This window comes from Bidens hawaiensis, unplaced genomic scaffold (assembly GCF_021521415.1).
Source record: "Bidens hawaiensis isolate Kalapana, Puna unplaced genomic scaffold, B.hawaiensis_p1.1 tig00005481_1, whole genome shotgun sequence".
Lineage (NCBI taxonomy): Eukaryota > Viridiplantae > Streptophyta > Magnoliopsida > Asterales > Asteraceae > Bidens > Bidens hawaiensis.
In genome coordinates this window covers 356,851-371,634 of record NW_027491350.1, presented here as the reverse complement: position 1 = coordinate 371,634, position 14,784 = coordinate 356,851, and the positions used below count along the sequence as shown (strand labels likewise).

General features: G+C 34.8%; 1 protein-coding gene across 2 annotated transcripts; it reads right to left on the bottom strand.

The window, feature by feature from the left end:
• Positions 1 to 10,933: 10,933 nt before the first annotated feature.
• LOC143629903 (protein STRUBBELIG-RECEPTOR FAMILY 7-like) lies at positions 10,934 to 14,475 on the bottom strand. Of its 2 annotated transcripts, none has more exons than XM_077099051.1 (16): positions 14,394 to 14,475; positions 14,159 to 14,291; positions 13,991 to 14,062; positions 13,842 to 13,907; positions 13,685 to 13,756; positions 13,528 to 13,599; positions 13,359 to 13,430; positions 13,187 to 13,252; positions 13,042 to 13,104; positions 12,668 to 12,969; positions 12,282 to 12,568; positions 11,943 to 12,217; positions 11,738 to 11,870; positions 11,555 to 11,673; positions 11,302 to 11,458; positions 10,934 to 11,237 (listed from the first exon to the last, which is right to left on the bottom strand). In XM_077099051.1, the coding sequence occupies exons 1-16, from the start codon at positions 14,473 to 14,475 to the stop codon at positions 11,109 to 11,111; spliced, it is 2,100 nt and encodes a 699-aa protein (XP_076955166.1). In that variant the 3' UTR covers positions 10,934 to 11,108. The 2 variants fall into 2 exon arrangements, with proteins under 2 accessions (XP_076955166.1, XP_076955165.1); XM_077099050.1 differs by having other exon boundaries at positions 11,717 to 11,870; positions 12,282 to 12,565.
• Between the last annotated feature and the right edge of the window lie 309 nt (positions 14,476 to 14,784).

Genomic DNA, 14,784 nt, shown 5'->3' with positions numbered 1-14,784 from the left:
AACATAAAGTTAAGAACCGTGAGATTCAAACTTGCATCCTCCAAAAGCAAAAATAGAATCTTACCACTATACTAGCATTGTGCTTTTATTTGTAACTTCCAAAGTGAACCAAACATTCATTAAAAGCCAAAAGGGGTCTAAAGTTCTAGATTGTTTATGAATAGTGAGGTTTAGAGTCTCATTTTAAGATGATATAATTTAGAAGTAAGCTTCGGATAGGGATGAACGTTTTTGGTACCTGTATCAAACTGGTACCGTCGGCACCGAATCGGTATCAAATTTTAAGTTTTTCGGCAACGGTACGATACCGACATTTCTCGAATTGTGCACGAAAAGGAGAACTTTACAAGAAGATTATTATTGTTGTTACCGATACCATCTCGAATCGTTACCGGTACCATCTCAAACTCATCCCTATTTCAGGGGTAATGTAATTATATATATTACGTTAAAGGAGAACTTCACAAGAAGATTATTATTGTTGTTCTTGTAGTAGTCTTCTTTGTTACAATTAAAAATAAGTAAAATAATAAAAAATAAATAAATAAGTGCCGGAAAAAAAAATATGATAAAAGTGCAGGGACTATCTTAAGAACCTAAAAAACAAAGAATAAATATTAATAAAAGTTATATAACCAAAAACTTAGGCGCCATCATAGTATAAATTAAAGAAAAACCCGCAAAAGAACAAAGAGATTAGTTATGATGTAAATAATTTGGAGGTTCTTCATGATGAGAACGTAATAAAAGAAAATATTTGATTTGATTTCACCAAAAATAATAATAATAATGAAATAATGATAGGTAATCTACCGGGCAACCATAAATTGACAAACATAGCATCAATAATTTAATATACACAGGTTACAATCATGTGATGTATAATTGCAGTTATATATCAAATATGTTCTTCTACAAACACAAAGCTTTCTAAGATAATCTCTCTTGTCAACATATGCACAAGTGGTCTAACAATCTTAGATTTCAATCACATTCGTTCTACAAATAGTTCTGATCTTTTAAAAAGAATGAATTGATTGTAAGATGTACGGTTTTAACTCTTAAGAGGTTGAACTCTTTCGAATTTAGTTATATATAATGGGGGTGTTTGGGATTTATTATTTTTACCTCCTCATAACTTATGAAAAGTTAAAAAAAATATGTTTGAGATTACTTATTATGTGAGAGGATAAGTTAATAAATAGCAAACTTGTAACTTATAACTTATTACTATAAGTCATAAGTATGTAAAAATAAGAAATCTCAAACACCCCCTATTTGAGTAGGCAAGTTTTAAGTTTTTGCGTTTTAAGTTTATATTTATTTTGTTTTAGATAGATAACTTCAAAAACCTTTTTATAATACCTTTTTTTTTTCTTAAAACCTTTATAAAAGAATCAATATGACTATATCCAATCTCCATACTTATTAACACTCATTAAACCTGCATTCAATAGAATAAGTTATTAAAATAAAGAACAATTGGTTTTAAATAATTCAAATAATGTTCTATTGGCAAATAACAGTCTCAATTTAACACTTGACAGATGGTGGTTCCAGCTAAAAGTCTTGTTGTTTACAATGGTCCGCGACTAACAACACTCACGCCGTTAGTTGTAGGTTACTGAAAATGTTTTTGGTAAGAAAACTCACAGTTTTCGCCAAAAAAACTCAATCTTTTCAACCCAAACCTCTTTGTAACCTTAGATCGAACCTTATGAATATTTTTCTACTAAAAGCCCCATTTATTGTGGTCACCAGAACCCTAAATCACCGTCAGAGTCAATATGCGGTGTTCAAGTGGTGGCGGCAATTTGTTGGTGGTTGTGGTATTTAAGTTGAGTTTTCCAACAAAAAAATGCGAGTTTTCCGGCAAAAAAACGTTTTCCGGTGACCCGTGACTAACGACGTTAGGGTTCTGTTAGGCATAGACTTTTATAAACAAATACAACTTTAATTGGGTCCGTCACTAGCCAAATGTTAAGTTAGGAATGTTATTTACCAATACGACATATTGAGATTATTTAAAACCAATTTTCCTAAAATAAATTGTCACAAAGGCTAACTTTGCCTCCAAATGACTTTCAGAGGGTGATTAGAAAAGTGTGTAGATGGTGGTGTTCTGTGGGAAGTAGGAGGAATAGACTAGGGAGAGTATGCAAGTGGTAGTCGAGGAAAACACAAGCACTAGTGGAACGGTATCTCCAGTGAAGCTGAGTTAGAGAAGTATCACTATCTTGACATAGCATGGGAGAGGTAACGCTATCTTGACATAGTGTGAAGTTGAGTTGAGATATCTCACCATCTTAATATGGTTTCTACAAGGTGATCACTACCTTTGAATCGGTGACACGGCCGGCGTACCGACTCTACCACATTAAACAGCCATTTTTAGCGGTGCAAATTACTCTTGATGAGAATCGGGGAGAGAACATAAATTGGTTTAGTTTACATCCAAATTAACCTATGTATATCTATTTTTCTAAACTCTTTACATACTTGTTTATGCATTATTAGAAATTTAGCATACAACAAGTCTTCTTCCACACATAAGTTTTAAATATCAACTCACTAAATTAAATGAAGTTTTAAATTGAAAGAAAACCAGTCACCCTCTAGTTTTCTACAATCAAGTTGCATAAATGTTTGACTAACCCAAGGTAGTGATCACCTTCTATGTTTCGCAAATCTCTAGAGGCAGTTATTACTTCTCCCACAAATCACCAACAAATGTGAATATGATGATCCCCTCACAAAAGGGTAGTGATCACCATACAACTTCAGGAGTGAATAAAATGATAGTTATAGTATAACTCTTCTGTTTTGCTTTTTTATTTTGATCTCTCTCTTTAAAATTTTATGATTGAATATGAAGGAACCCAGAGGGTTTTACGGTTGGACAAGGCTTCAATTTATAGCCAAAATTGTTTAGAGCACCTCTTCTGTTCTGCTTTTTACCTTATGTGTATATACGAAATTGTTTAGAGCAAAAGGGGTGTGGAATACCTCGGACAAGCTTCAATTTATAGACAAAACACAAAACAAAAGCATGTAGTTTCCAAGGGATTCACGGTTACTCCAACGATCATGGACAACCTGACTTACTTTTACCTATGCTTTTGTGTTGTGAACACAAGTAATTACTAATTTACTAGGTTAGAAACCTTTGTATTACACGTGTTAACAAATGAAATATTAAATTAATAAAGAATATTTTTACGAGTTGTAAATTTATTTATTATGAATTGATTAAAGGAGAAATAAGAGAAGCAAAAAAAAAGTATGTAGGCTTACAAAATAGTGACAAGTAGCACTGTAGCAATACATGGTTACTTATTTATTAGATATAGATTCACATTACATATGTGCAATTATTTGTTCTACATACATGTAATTGTTTATATTACATTAGAAAGGTGCTCGTGTGATGTGCCGTTGAACATAAACACTGATAATTATTATGTAACATGTTATTATTTTAATTAAAAGAAAACTATAATAATATCATAATTATGTATGAAAAGCTTATGGGTATTTAAAAGTCGTACAAAAATGGTTTAAAAGTCAATACGTTTGAAAGAATTGCACTATATATATATTGTAACTACTTGAGTTTTTAAAATTGTATAAAATAGCTTTTCTTCTACATAGCATAGATATAGATGCATGCAATTGCTTATATTACATTTCAGTCACTTTATTATATTTAAAACTTTCAAGATTAAAAATAGTGTATTTATGGGATGGTTTGGAAAGGATTGTGGAAAATAGGGTATTTTTCCACAAAACACAAAAAAGATAACTTATTTATGTGTTTTCAATCTTAAAACTTTTAAAAAAGGGTAGCGGCGCAGTTTATTACCCGCTTACCTTCTGTTTCGATGTAATCTGAATACTTTATAACTTTTATTTAATTGTTAATAAACCAAACTAATATCAATCAAAGAAAAAAAAAATTAAAAAGTATTTCATATATAGTTTTTAGTTATACATCATGTAAGATGAAAACATTTTTTTTGGATAACAGGAAGCCACGTTTATTTGACGAAACCCATGTTGGCGTGCATGTTCGTTGAGATGTTAATGAGTCACTGCTTTCATTCCCGTGACTGCAAAAAACCAATTTGTATTTTTCATGCAGATGAGATTGAGACCGTATCATCAAAGGTGCGGATCTATAGGGTGATTACAGGTGTCGTAACCTTTCCTATCAGCTATTATATGTACATTTAAATTTAAAGATATCATTAATCTTTATACTTTCAACATGATTACGTGTATGTCGGCTGATAATAACGTATTATATAGTAATTTTTTATTTTTCTAAAAAAGGGGAATATTTTAGAGTTGTTTGACCACCCTTTTAGTGGTGTGGATGGTATGGATCAGTTTGTTTTGGGCTAAAATCGAACCGGAAACCAAAGGTTTGGTGTTTTTTTTTCTAAAACCGTTCGGTTTCGGTTTTTTCTAGTTTTTGGTTTTTGGGTTCAATTCGGTTTTTTCAGTTTTGCTAATCGGGCAAGTAATTTTCGGGCTAAAGAAATTTGTCACGTGATATTTTGAAATTGGGCCTAATATTTTTATAACAAAACTAATAATTAATAGGATATTGTACATTTTAAACTATAATATTAAAAGCTAATAAGATATACTTAGATTTAAAATTATGTAGTCTCATCCAAATCGACAAAACATTACCGATTAACATTAAAAATAAAACAAATATCCAAATTTATAAAACATAAACGATAACAAATCAGTTTATTTATGTTTAGTTTGGTTTTTCAACAGACACAAAACCCAAAAGCGATATTTCGGTTTTTACTAAAAAATCCAAACCGAACCACCGCTTTCTAATCGTTTTTTTTCCGGTTTCGAGTAGGTTTTTTTGGACCCCCCTAAACCTTTGAAATATGTTTCATTAAATCTAATTATTTCCTTGTTTTCAAAAGATGAACACTAGCAGCCTAGCAGGCTAATATGTAAAAGATAAGTAGTTGCAACATGTCTTAATAACTAAATACAGAAAATCTTTAACCAAAGTTTCTTTTACATGCATGAGTATCATATAAAAACAAAAAAGAAAGAAAAAAAAACCTACCTCTTAGAATTTAGGAGTATGTGTATGATCTTCACACTTCAATCTTCATGACTTACGAGTTACAACTTACAAGTAACTACAACTCTCAGAAAGAGTGGACTGCAGGCCCTGGCTAAAAGAACCGGTTAGCCAAGTAACCGCAGTCTCCACGACACGAAAGCTCATGATCTTCAAGTAAACAATCTGCTTGTTCGTGTTCTCATCCGCACAAGAAATACAGGTTCTACATAGTGGACAATTGGGGTGGTCTATTAACCATGCTTCTACACACTCCACATGAAACCCATGCCCGCACCTTTCAAGCGTCGCATACCTATCTCCCAAAGCCACATCCGACAAGCACACGATACAGTCCACTCAAGCGCTATCAACACCGACCTCCTTCACCGATATCTTGTGATGGTCGTCACTGACGACCACCCAACGGTCTAACCATGACTTGATTGGTGTCGTTATGGAGTCCACGAAGCCTGCTATCATGATCATCATCATCATCATCAACATCTTGGTGTGTTAGCTAATTATTAGTTTTTGTTTATGAAATCAGAAGTAAGCAAAGTCGATTTATGTTAATGTGTGGTGTGTCACCGAATAGATGCGTGTGCCTAATTTATAGGCCCCTGTTGGCTGTTATTTTGGAAACCTTCAACTTATAAATTAAATAAGTTAGTTATATATCTATTTAGAAAGAAATGGAGCATTTAATAAAGGTGTGATGCATGCATGTTATATCCAAACGAGCTTGCTATATTGTAGGTAGGCCATAAGTCATCGATCACCCTTCATTTTGTGATACTTCTTTTCTTCCAACGTAAGCAAATTAATTAGACTCTTACTAGATTAGAGTTAGATCGAGTTAGAGCACCAGCAATACTGGACCTTCACAAACCGTCACGTCAGTCGTCAGAATCAAACATTTTCAGAAAAACCTTTCACTTTCTTCTATAACGCCAAACCTTCACAAGCCCTATTAAAAAAAATTAAAACAATGTATATATAATATGTGTGTATATATGCATGAGAGAGAGAGAAAGAGAGAGAGAGGGTGGTCCCCGCTTCCCGTTGGCCTTCTAGTCTACCACGACAAACCACCACCGTCGAACTCCGCTCCACCACGTGGCACTTCTCTGCCAACTCCTTGTCTTTCCTGTGCCACCTTAGCCAGACGATACACTTGTCTTTTGTTGGAATTATGGACCGGAACGGTTAAGTCAATACGGCCAACCGGGTTATGACCCGTGAGAGTTACACCGTGAGGTAACGAGCCATTGACCCGCTTAAGTTAGTTAACCGGGTTAGACACTTTAACGAGATGAAATTATATGGAGTGGGCTTTGGAGCAAGAAGTGGACTTGTTGGCCCATTGGGTTTATAACTAACTAAGTTAGTTAAACCTAATTATAGGTTATATAAACACATGCTAGTTATGGACATAACCTTAACCCTAAGCCAATTAACAAGTCCTTAATCCTCTCTTGCACCACCCAGCCGCCGTCCGCCTGCCTTCTGCCGTAGCACAGCCGCCACTGCCCCACGGCCGCTGTCCACTGCCGTTGCCAGCCGTTCCTGCCGCCGCCGCCGTCTGCCTCCGCGCTGACTGCCGCAGCGCCTGTCTGCTGCCGTACACCACCACCTTTGCCGGGTTGCCGTCGTGCACCGCACCGTTGGTCATTGGATCTCGTTGTGTCACCTAGCTCGGTTCGTTAGCCTTCGGTGTCTCAACCGGTTAATTATTAACCGAGGTAAACTTAAATATATTGTTAGTTTATATTTAATGTTTTGACTCGTACTCGTATTGTTTGTAACCGGATCCTGTCGGGTTTAGTTTTCGGTGATGATTAATTATATACATATATATATATTCCGCTACGTATAATTATTAATTAATGTGATTAATTATTATTTGCCACGTTTATTGAACCGGATTTAATAAACAAAATTTTAACTGATTATCACCGAAACCAATCATCTTTGTTGTGGGTGCTCTTAGTTTTAAATATTTTTATGATTCTCAATTTTGATAGGTTGTGTACTTGTGTTAGGGCTTTTTGTAACTACCATGAAAGCAATTAGTTGCCAAGTTATTCTTTCAGTGTAGAAATAAAAATCAAAATAGTTTCTTTTATGGCTAAATACATACAATAAATAAATAAATAAATATATATATATATATATATAGAGAGAGAGAGAGAGAGAGAGAGAGAGATTATGAACACACAATCAGCTCTCCCCCATTATATTTGGCAACCAATATGTGGTTTATGATGGTAAAGTTGTAATTGTTGAGGGTTAGATGAAAATACGTATTTGTTCAAATAATAAATTCGAAGAGGGTGGTTAAATGTTGGATATCATGTTCATGGGAGTACATTCCAAGCAATTATATATAGTGTCAATTATATTAATAACTTTAGAATTGATAAGAAAGGGACTGTGACTAGAAAGTTGCTTATATATTAATTGTTTTGGTAACACGTCACACATCCATTAGAAGCTCATTAGTTTTTTCTGAAAAAATCATTAGTCTGGTTGGCATGCCTCTTATGAGAAGCTTCTACATAAATCACTTCTTACTCAATTCTTACTCAAGTTCGAGCTCTTACACAAACTGTTTCTTACTCAAGTTCGAACCTTCTTACAACAGTATTTTATCTGGTGCCATGCACTAGCTGAAAATACATACATGCACTGCTAAAAATTTAAATTTGCTTCGTCTTGTCTTTGATTGAACATAATAAATAATGAGTCCAAATATCATTATCTTGTTAGTTATATATCGATCACTAGTCCAAATATCATTATCTTGTTAGTTATATATCGATCACTAGGCTTTGATGGTTGGGGGACTAATTGATTGATCCATTGGCCCAACTTCACCTAATTGCCAACGTGTTTAATTTCCACTCATTTTTCTTGAACGAGTCACTTAACTTAAATCATAACTTAATCAAATTAATCTTGATAATTTTAGTGTATCGGGTTATTTAAGATGATCAGGATTTAGTTGAAAAAAAAATCATAATAAATATTGAGAGTGTGAATGTTCAACATATTATGAATTTGATACTAAGAATTATTTATTAATTAATTTACCATAGGGTTTCAACTTTCAAGAGGGTGGTGGAGGTCAACAGGCTAGCCCGTATAACGTCCAAGGGCAACCCTTGGGCCTTGGCTGGATCCGGTAGGATTGGTCTAGCTGGGTTTGAGTAACAACGTAACTGCGATTCAACGGCTAACTTGAATTCTCTCCAAATATGTTCAGTTGACAAACTTTGCCCCCTTTGTAATTATGGGAAGCGTGCGCCATTATAGTAAATACTTTTTCATTTTTTAATCACACAATTTTTCTTCGGTACGTAATATAAATAAAGACTAATTAAGATGGTAATTCAGCTGAAAGCTAGCTAGTCATGAAGTGAATTAAGTACAAGGATGACTAATTAATCTTTTAGTAATATATTATGCATAAATATAGAAAAAGCAAGTGCATGATCAGGAAACCAACATAAAAAAGTAAGTGCCTCTAGAATGATCAGGCCTAACATCCTAGACGGCCCTGGCTCTGAAAGCTAGTTGAAGTGAATAAAATAACAAGGGTGACTAGTATATTATGCTTAAGTAAATAAGAAAGTAAGTATATCGATCTGGAAACCAAGATAAACATGTAGGTTCATCATCCTTACTTTTACTTTAATTTGCAAATACTAATTGTACATGTTTTTATCTCATCCGGTGATCATAAAGTCATGAGTAGTACTGTTCCATCTCCAGATGGCCAGCATGCAATGCTACCACGTGTCCACCCATGCATGCATAACTTATCCTTTACCTTATTATATACTATCCACTAATCAAATATCAAATATAAATTTTACATGTATGAAACACTAGCATGTGGTCTTGAAGAATATATGGAAGCTAACAAAGAGACAGGAGATTAATATTGATGAGAAGATGAAGAATAATACTACTATTATTAAGAAAGATCATGAGCATGGTCATGTGATGGAGAAGCTTATACGAGAAAGCATCATCAGCAATGGTGATGGTAATAATAAGGCAACTCACCCGGACGATATTCTGGTCTACTCTCGTTCCGTTGACAAAGTTGATTCCTCTCTAGAGTGACTTCATTTTACTTGTAAATTGTAAATTTTGGTTTTGTACGTGCGAATAAAATCAAAATGCAATTCCTTAATTTGATTCGTAATACTGAAATATCCTAATTCCTAACCTTCAGGTGCATGATCCAATATAATATCAAGCAATTATCCGAAATCCCAATTTCCAATAATGCCCACTTCAGCTTCAGTTTCTTTTAAATTGTTGCATGTATGTCAAAATCAACTGACCAGAAAGTGTTTTGTCAGTTTGTAACTTCAAATTATTTTTGATTTTCAAATATTCCTCAATTGAAGATCCTAGAATTAATTTGTAACCAAGTAGTAGTTAGATTATCAGTTCCACCATAACAACTTAGTTAACTGCATCCCGTGGCGGATACGTGTTGAGCCTGGGACAAACAACCACCCCCCCCCCCCCCCTCCCCTTTAGACCATTAGCATAATATTTTTTAAAAACTAGATCCAATAAAAATAGACCTTTTTAATTTTTGTCCCCTCAATCCTGTCGTCCCTAAATTGCTTTTAGTTTGCAATTGTTTTATACTTTACTATTTTCTAATTGGTATCGAACTGAATTTATATTGGCATCAGATTAAATCGCAGGTTGTTGAACTATATATTCTTTTGTTTTTGCTGTTGTATTTTGTTAGCCAATATTCACTCAATTTAGATTGTTCTATTTTCGTTTAGCTTTGTTAGATTATTCTATCACTTAAATTAGTGTCATAATTGTGGGAATTTCATTTCCTACCGTTTATTATAATTTTTTTAATTGAACTCGTTATGATTCTAACATGATTCATTCTTTTTATCTCTAGTGACAAAAGTTCATGGATCCACTACCGAATGAATGCATCATACACATGGTGCATACAATTTTTGTACCAAATACCACATAAAAGCTTTTGTAACAAACACATAAAAAGCTTTTGTAGATCGTCTTAAAATTTAATGAAAATTATCATCTTCCTAAGAGATGGTTTCTATAGTAGAAGTAGACGCAGACGTAACATACATAGGGTGCATAAATATTGTACCAAACACATAAAAGCTTTTGTAAAATGCCATAAAATTTATAATCCTTATTAAATGGGATTGACCGATAATAATCTTAAGTCAGTTTATCGTCACTGGCGGTCTCAAATTGTAAAAAGTTGTCCCCAATGATCCTCCGTTAAAAAGGATTTAGCAGTGTTATATTTTTTTTAAATGTCAATTTAATAAGGATTATAAATTTTAAGTATTTTGGCGAGGGGGCCGTATGGTTCGCGAGCTATTTCAGGTTTCATGAAAAGTTTTAAATTTCAATTTAATATTTATTCCGGGACTGGTGTCAACAAATCTGAATCTTTTGAGTTTTTGACATATGGCATGATCGAAAAAGGCGTGTATTGTTTTCTTCGATGAGGTTGATGCAATCAGGGGTGCACGGTTTGATGATGGCGTAGGCAGAGAATGAAGTTCGACGAACCATGCTTGAAATTGTGAACCAACTGGATGGGTTTGATGCTCGTGGTAATATTAAGTTCTGTGGCCACAAACAGGTGTGTGATGCATCATATATTTGTGTTAAACATTTACCTTGGTTTATAATTTGTGTTTTTATTATTACGTGCAGGCCCGATACACTTGATCCAGCACTATTACGACCTGGAAGACTGGAGAGTAATTAGTAGTTTATCACTTTGATCAACAACATTCCTCATGTAGAAGTGAACTACATTCAATTACAAACAAATATGGGTGTGTTTGAATAACATACATACACCAGAAACAAGGCAAACTCAAGAATCAAGTTAACAAATTCCAACTTCCAGACATTCTTTTCTATTTTACAAACAACACAATATAAATTGATGAAACGGAGAAATAAATTATGTTCAAGGCTCAGAGGAATCCTCGTGGCGCGCATCATTACCAATTGTTCCCTTGCTCATGTTTGTCCTTTGCACAAGTCTAACCAATGCCTCCACCACTTCTGACATGGGCGGTCGGAACTCAGGCTCAGGCTGACATCAACCCACAATCAGTCATCTAATCTAATAACATCTCAAGACTAAGAGCACAACTTACCTGTACACATAGAGCAATTACGTCTGCAAACCTAGAGAGAGATTTAACCGGATAAAGTCCTTTGAGTGCAGGATCAACCATCTTATCAAGAGCATCTATGTCATGAAGCTGAGGTGTTGCCCATTGGACTAATGACTGCTCGGATCTTGTCCTTGAACTGTAGATATGAAATAAATGCATATACATAAAAATAAAAAAACAAGTCTCTTGTCGCATAAAGAAAGATTGCTATGATTCAGTTGGCGGATTTTACCTGTCAAACGGTTTTCGTCCAGTGAGCAGTTCCAACATGGTGACACCAAAACCGTAGACGTCACTTTTTATTGTGTATTGACCAGACATTGAAACCTCTGGGGCACTGTTGTCCAATTCCTGCAACAAGATAAAATTCATGTAACAGCGAGTGTTGGCAAACAGACCAAAAGTCAAACCGTGCCTGATCTGCATCTGGAACAAGGCTTGCTAAACCACAGTCAGAAATGTGAGGATTGAGATCCGAGTCCAGCAAAATGTTGGCAGATTTTATACTTTTATGAATAACTGATGGCGAGCATACTTCATGTAGATATCTGGAAGAAAAAAAGATGATGTCAAAAAAATGAATATGCAGCCACATGTGTCAGTTATAGATCACAACTTACTCCAATGCACGTGCTGCTCCTAAGGCAATCTGTACGCGATTATTCCATGTCAATGGCTTGCTGTTGTATTCATCTGATAGGTGCAGGAAATCATAGAGTGAACCATTCTTAAGAAACTCATAAACCAGGAGGTGCTGCCCGTGCTCACAGCAATACCCCACAAGCTCTGTCACATTCGGGTGTCGTGGCCTTGATATATCTGAAACTATATCAATGAAATTTTCTGACAAATCACCATGTAGAGCTGATGAATTGATCTTCTTTACAGCAACAACCTACAAATACATGTGGTTCAGTAAGACATCCACGTCAACAAACCAGAAGTCATTGATATTATACCTTTCCATCTTCAAACTGAGCACGGAAAACACGTCCAGTGGACCCCTCGCCAACAAGGTTATCGGCACTAAAGCTGTTTGTGGCTATTTGAAGATCTGCTATTGTATATGATATGACGTTCGTAGGAGCTACACTTATCTTCTTGGGGACCACGGGTTTTGCTGAGATATCATCATCATCAAATGATTTATGGCGTTCCATCGGTGGTGGTTTAAGATTAATTGCAGACGGAATTTCATATGCTTTTATGTTTTCTTTTGAGGAAGCTGGAACAGCCTTCATTTCTGCTAAAAAAAATGTAACATAGTATAAAGATATGCAAAAAATATATCAAGAAAGTGAAATAGATATTATTAATAATAGATGTAATTCAGGTATCCCAGTACCTTGAACTCCCTGTGGCTGTGAGGCGAGAGAAGCAAAAGGCTGGTTCTCCATTTTTTCAATGTCGGTATGCGGTTTTTTGGATCTTTTCTTCAATAAGAAGAATGCAATGACAGCACCAACAACCAAAATGGATATCACAATCCCTGCAATAGCTCCACCACTGACCCCTGATTTCTTGCCACCGTCACTAGAATTTATGGTAGGTTGGTTTCTATTGCCACTCGGTTGGCGGTTTCGACCAGCTGGTGTACCCGGAGGGGGTGGGGGTGCGGTCCCTGAGTTCCACGAGTTACCGTCCTTTCTGTCATGCAAATTATTTAGTTAACATTTAAGTTGGATATCACAGGTATTGATTTAAAGATCAGAAGCTTACTGCAGATTTATGTTTTTCAACTGAGTAGGAACCCAACCACTGAATTTGTTGTTCGCAACATTTCTGTAAGAAACGAAACGTGTTAGTAATTAATATTTTTTTGTTTTACAGAAACCAAATGATTTGGTTTCAAGAGTGGACTCACAGGGTTTTAAGGGGAAGATCAGCAAGGACATCAATAGTTCCTGTAAACTGGTTGTTTTGCAAATACCTGCATTTAAAGGACCGAAGCAAATCAGATGATTTATCGTTATTAGATGAAAGACCTCCCTTGTATTTACCCTAAGAGGAAACATCAATCTCTAACTTAAACTTACATATTGGTTGCACTGGACAAGGAGCTGAAACTTTCAGGAAGATTGCCCCTTAAAGAATTATAAGATAGATCCCTAAAACATAACAAAATGTTAATTGCCTTTGCCAAAAAGATAAAATAAATATTCTTAAAACATAGAAAAGGATTTAATTTGGGAAATGGAAGCTTACAATGTGGATAAAGCTGTAAGCTTTTGAAACATGTCTTGCAATTCGCCATTAATTTGATTGCGAGCAACATTTCTAGTCAATAAAAAGAACAAATTTCATACATTTTCCATCTGATACAAGAACCAAAAAAAAATAAACAATTTAAAAGTCCACTTACAAGTATTTTAGAGAAGTCATTAGCGATATGGAATACGGAATGCTGCCACTGAAACCACATCCGGCTATATTTCTGCGTTACAAGATAGAACAGTGATTACTTTTAACAAACTTAATAATGAAAATTAAAATGGGAAAAACAAAAACTAAAGCTTTACAATCTCTGCAAGTTGGGAGGTAGGTTGTAAGGTATCTGGTTGCCAAGATTATTGTTGCTTATATCACTGCAATACCACACAACAATTAACAACACAATGTCAGATTCATACAAGTATCTACATAGAGATTGAACAGCATCTCTACTTACAAGTTGGTTAATGATGTCAAACTTGTAAGCTGATACCCTAAATTACCAGATAGCCCAAGACCAGACAGGTTGCTGAAACAATACCAAAAAAATTTTAAAAAAAATAAAAAATTTGCATCTTGTAAATTTATGAATGTGTTAGTATAGTAGTATGAGTAAAAGGCATACATTTCAGTGACTCTTGAACCAGAGCATTTAACACCTTTCCAGTCTTCTCCACATGGATCTCCACCATTGGAGGTCCATTTGGTCAACTGCCCAGGTGAGTTCAAGCTTTGATACATCACCCTCAGAGCAGAGGCTGCACACATTATAAAAGAGTATCATTGGACTGAAACCAGTAGGGTTTTGTTTGAATAATTAAATTAAATCTTGGAAGAGTCAGAAAATGTAAAAGGTGTACCATCAGATGGATCTGTGTCACAATTGATGCAGGTTGGAGCCAAGACAAGAAGAATGACTAACAGCAACAGCAACACCCTCATCTCCAAGCTTTCAGAAGCAAGAAAAGGCTTGCTTTTGGGTTCTTTATTTAACTTTCTTGATAATCTTTGGAAAATAAATGAAGGATATTTTTTATTAAAAGCTTGTGTCTGTATAATAATATTAATGTGTATGTATGGTAGCCATATTCTTCATTCTTGGGGAAAGCTGGCAGGCACGATCTTCATTCACCAAGAATCCAAAGCACCAGAAAGATATTCTCCTTTCATTTATGTATAACTATAATAATATAATTTTAATTAATATATATTTCATCTGTAAAAAAAAAAAGAATGATAAGATGGGTGAAT

Bases quoted from the DNA above. Each gene is read 5' to 3' on its own strand.
- LOC143629903 (XM_077099050.1), bottom strand. From the start codon at position 14,475: ATGAGGGTGTTGCTGTTGCTGTTAGTCATTCTTCTTGTCTTGGCTCCA. The intron at 14,292-14,393 runs GTACACCTTTTA...TAATGTGTGCAG, and splicing joins TGACACAGATCCATCTGATG to CCTCTGCTCTGAGGGTGATG. The intron at 13,600-13,684 runs GTAAGTGGACTT...TTTATTGACTAG, and splicing joins ATGACTTCTCTAAAATACTT to AAATGTTGCTCGCAATCAAA.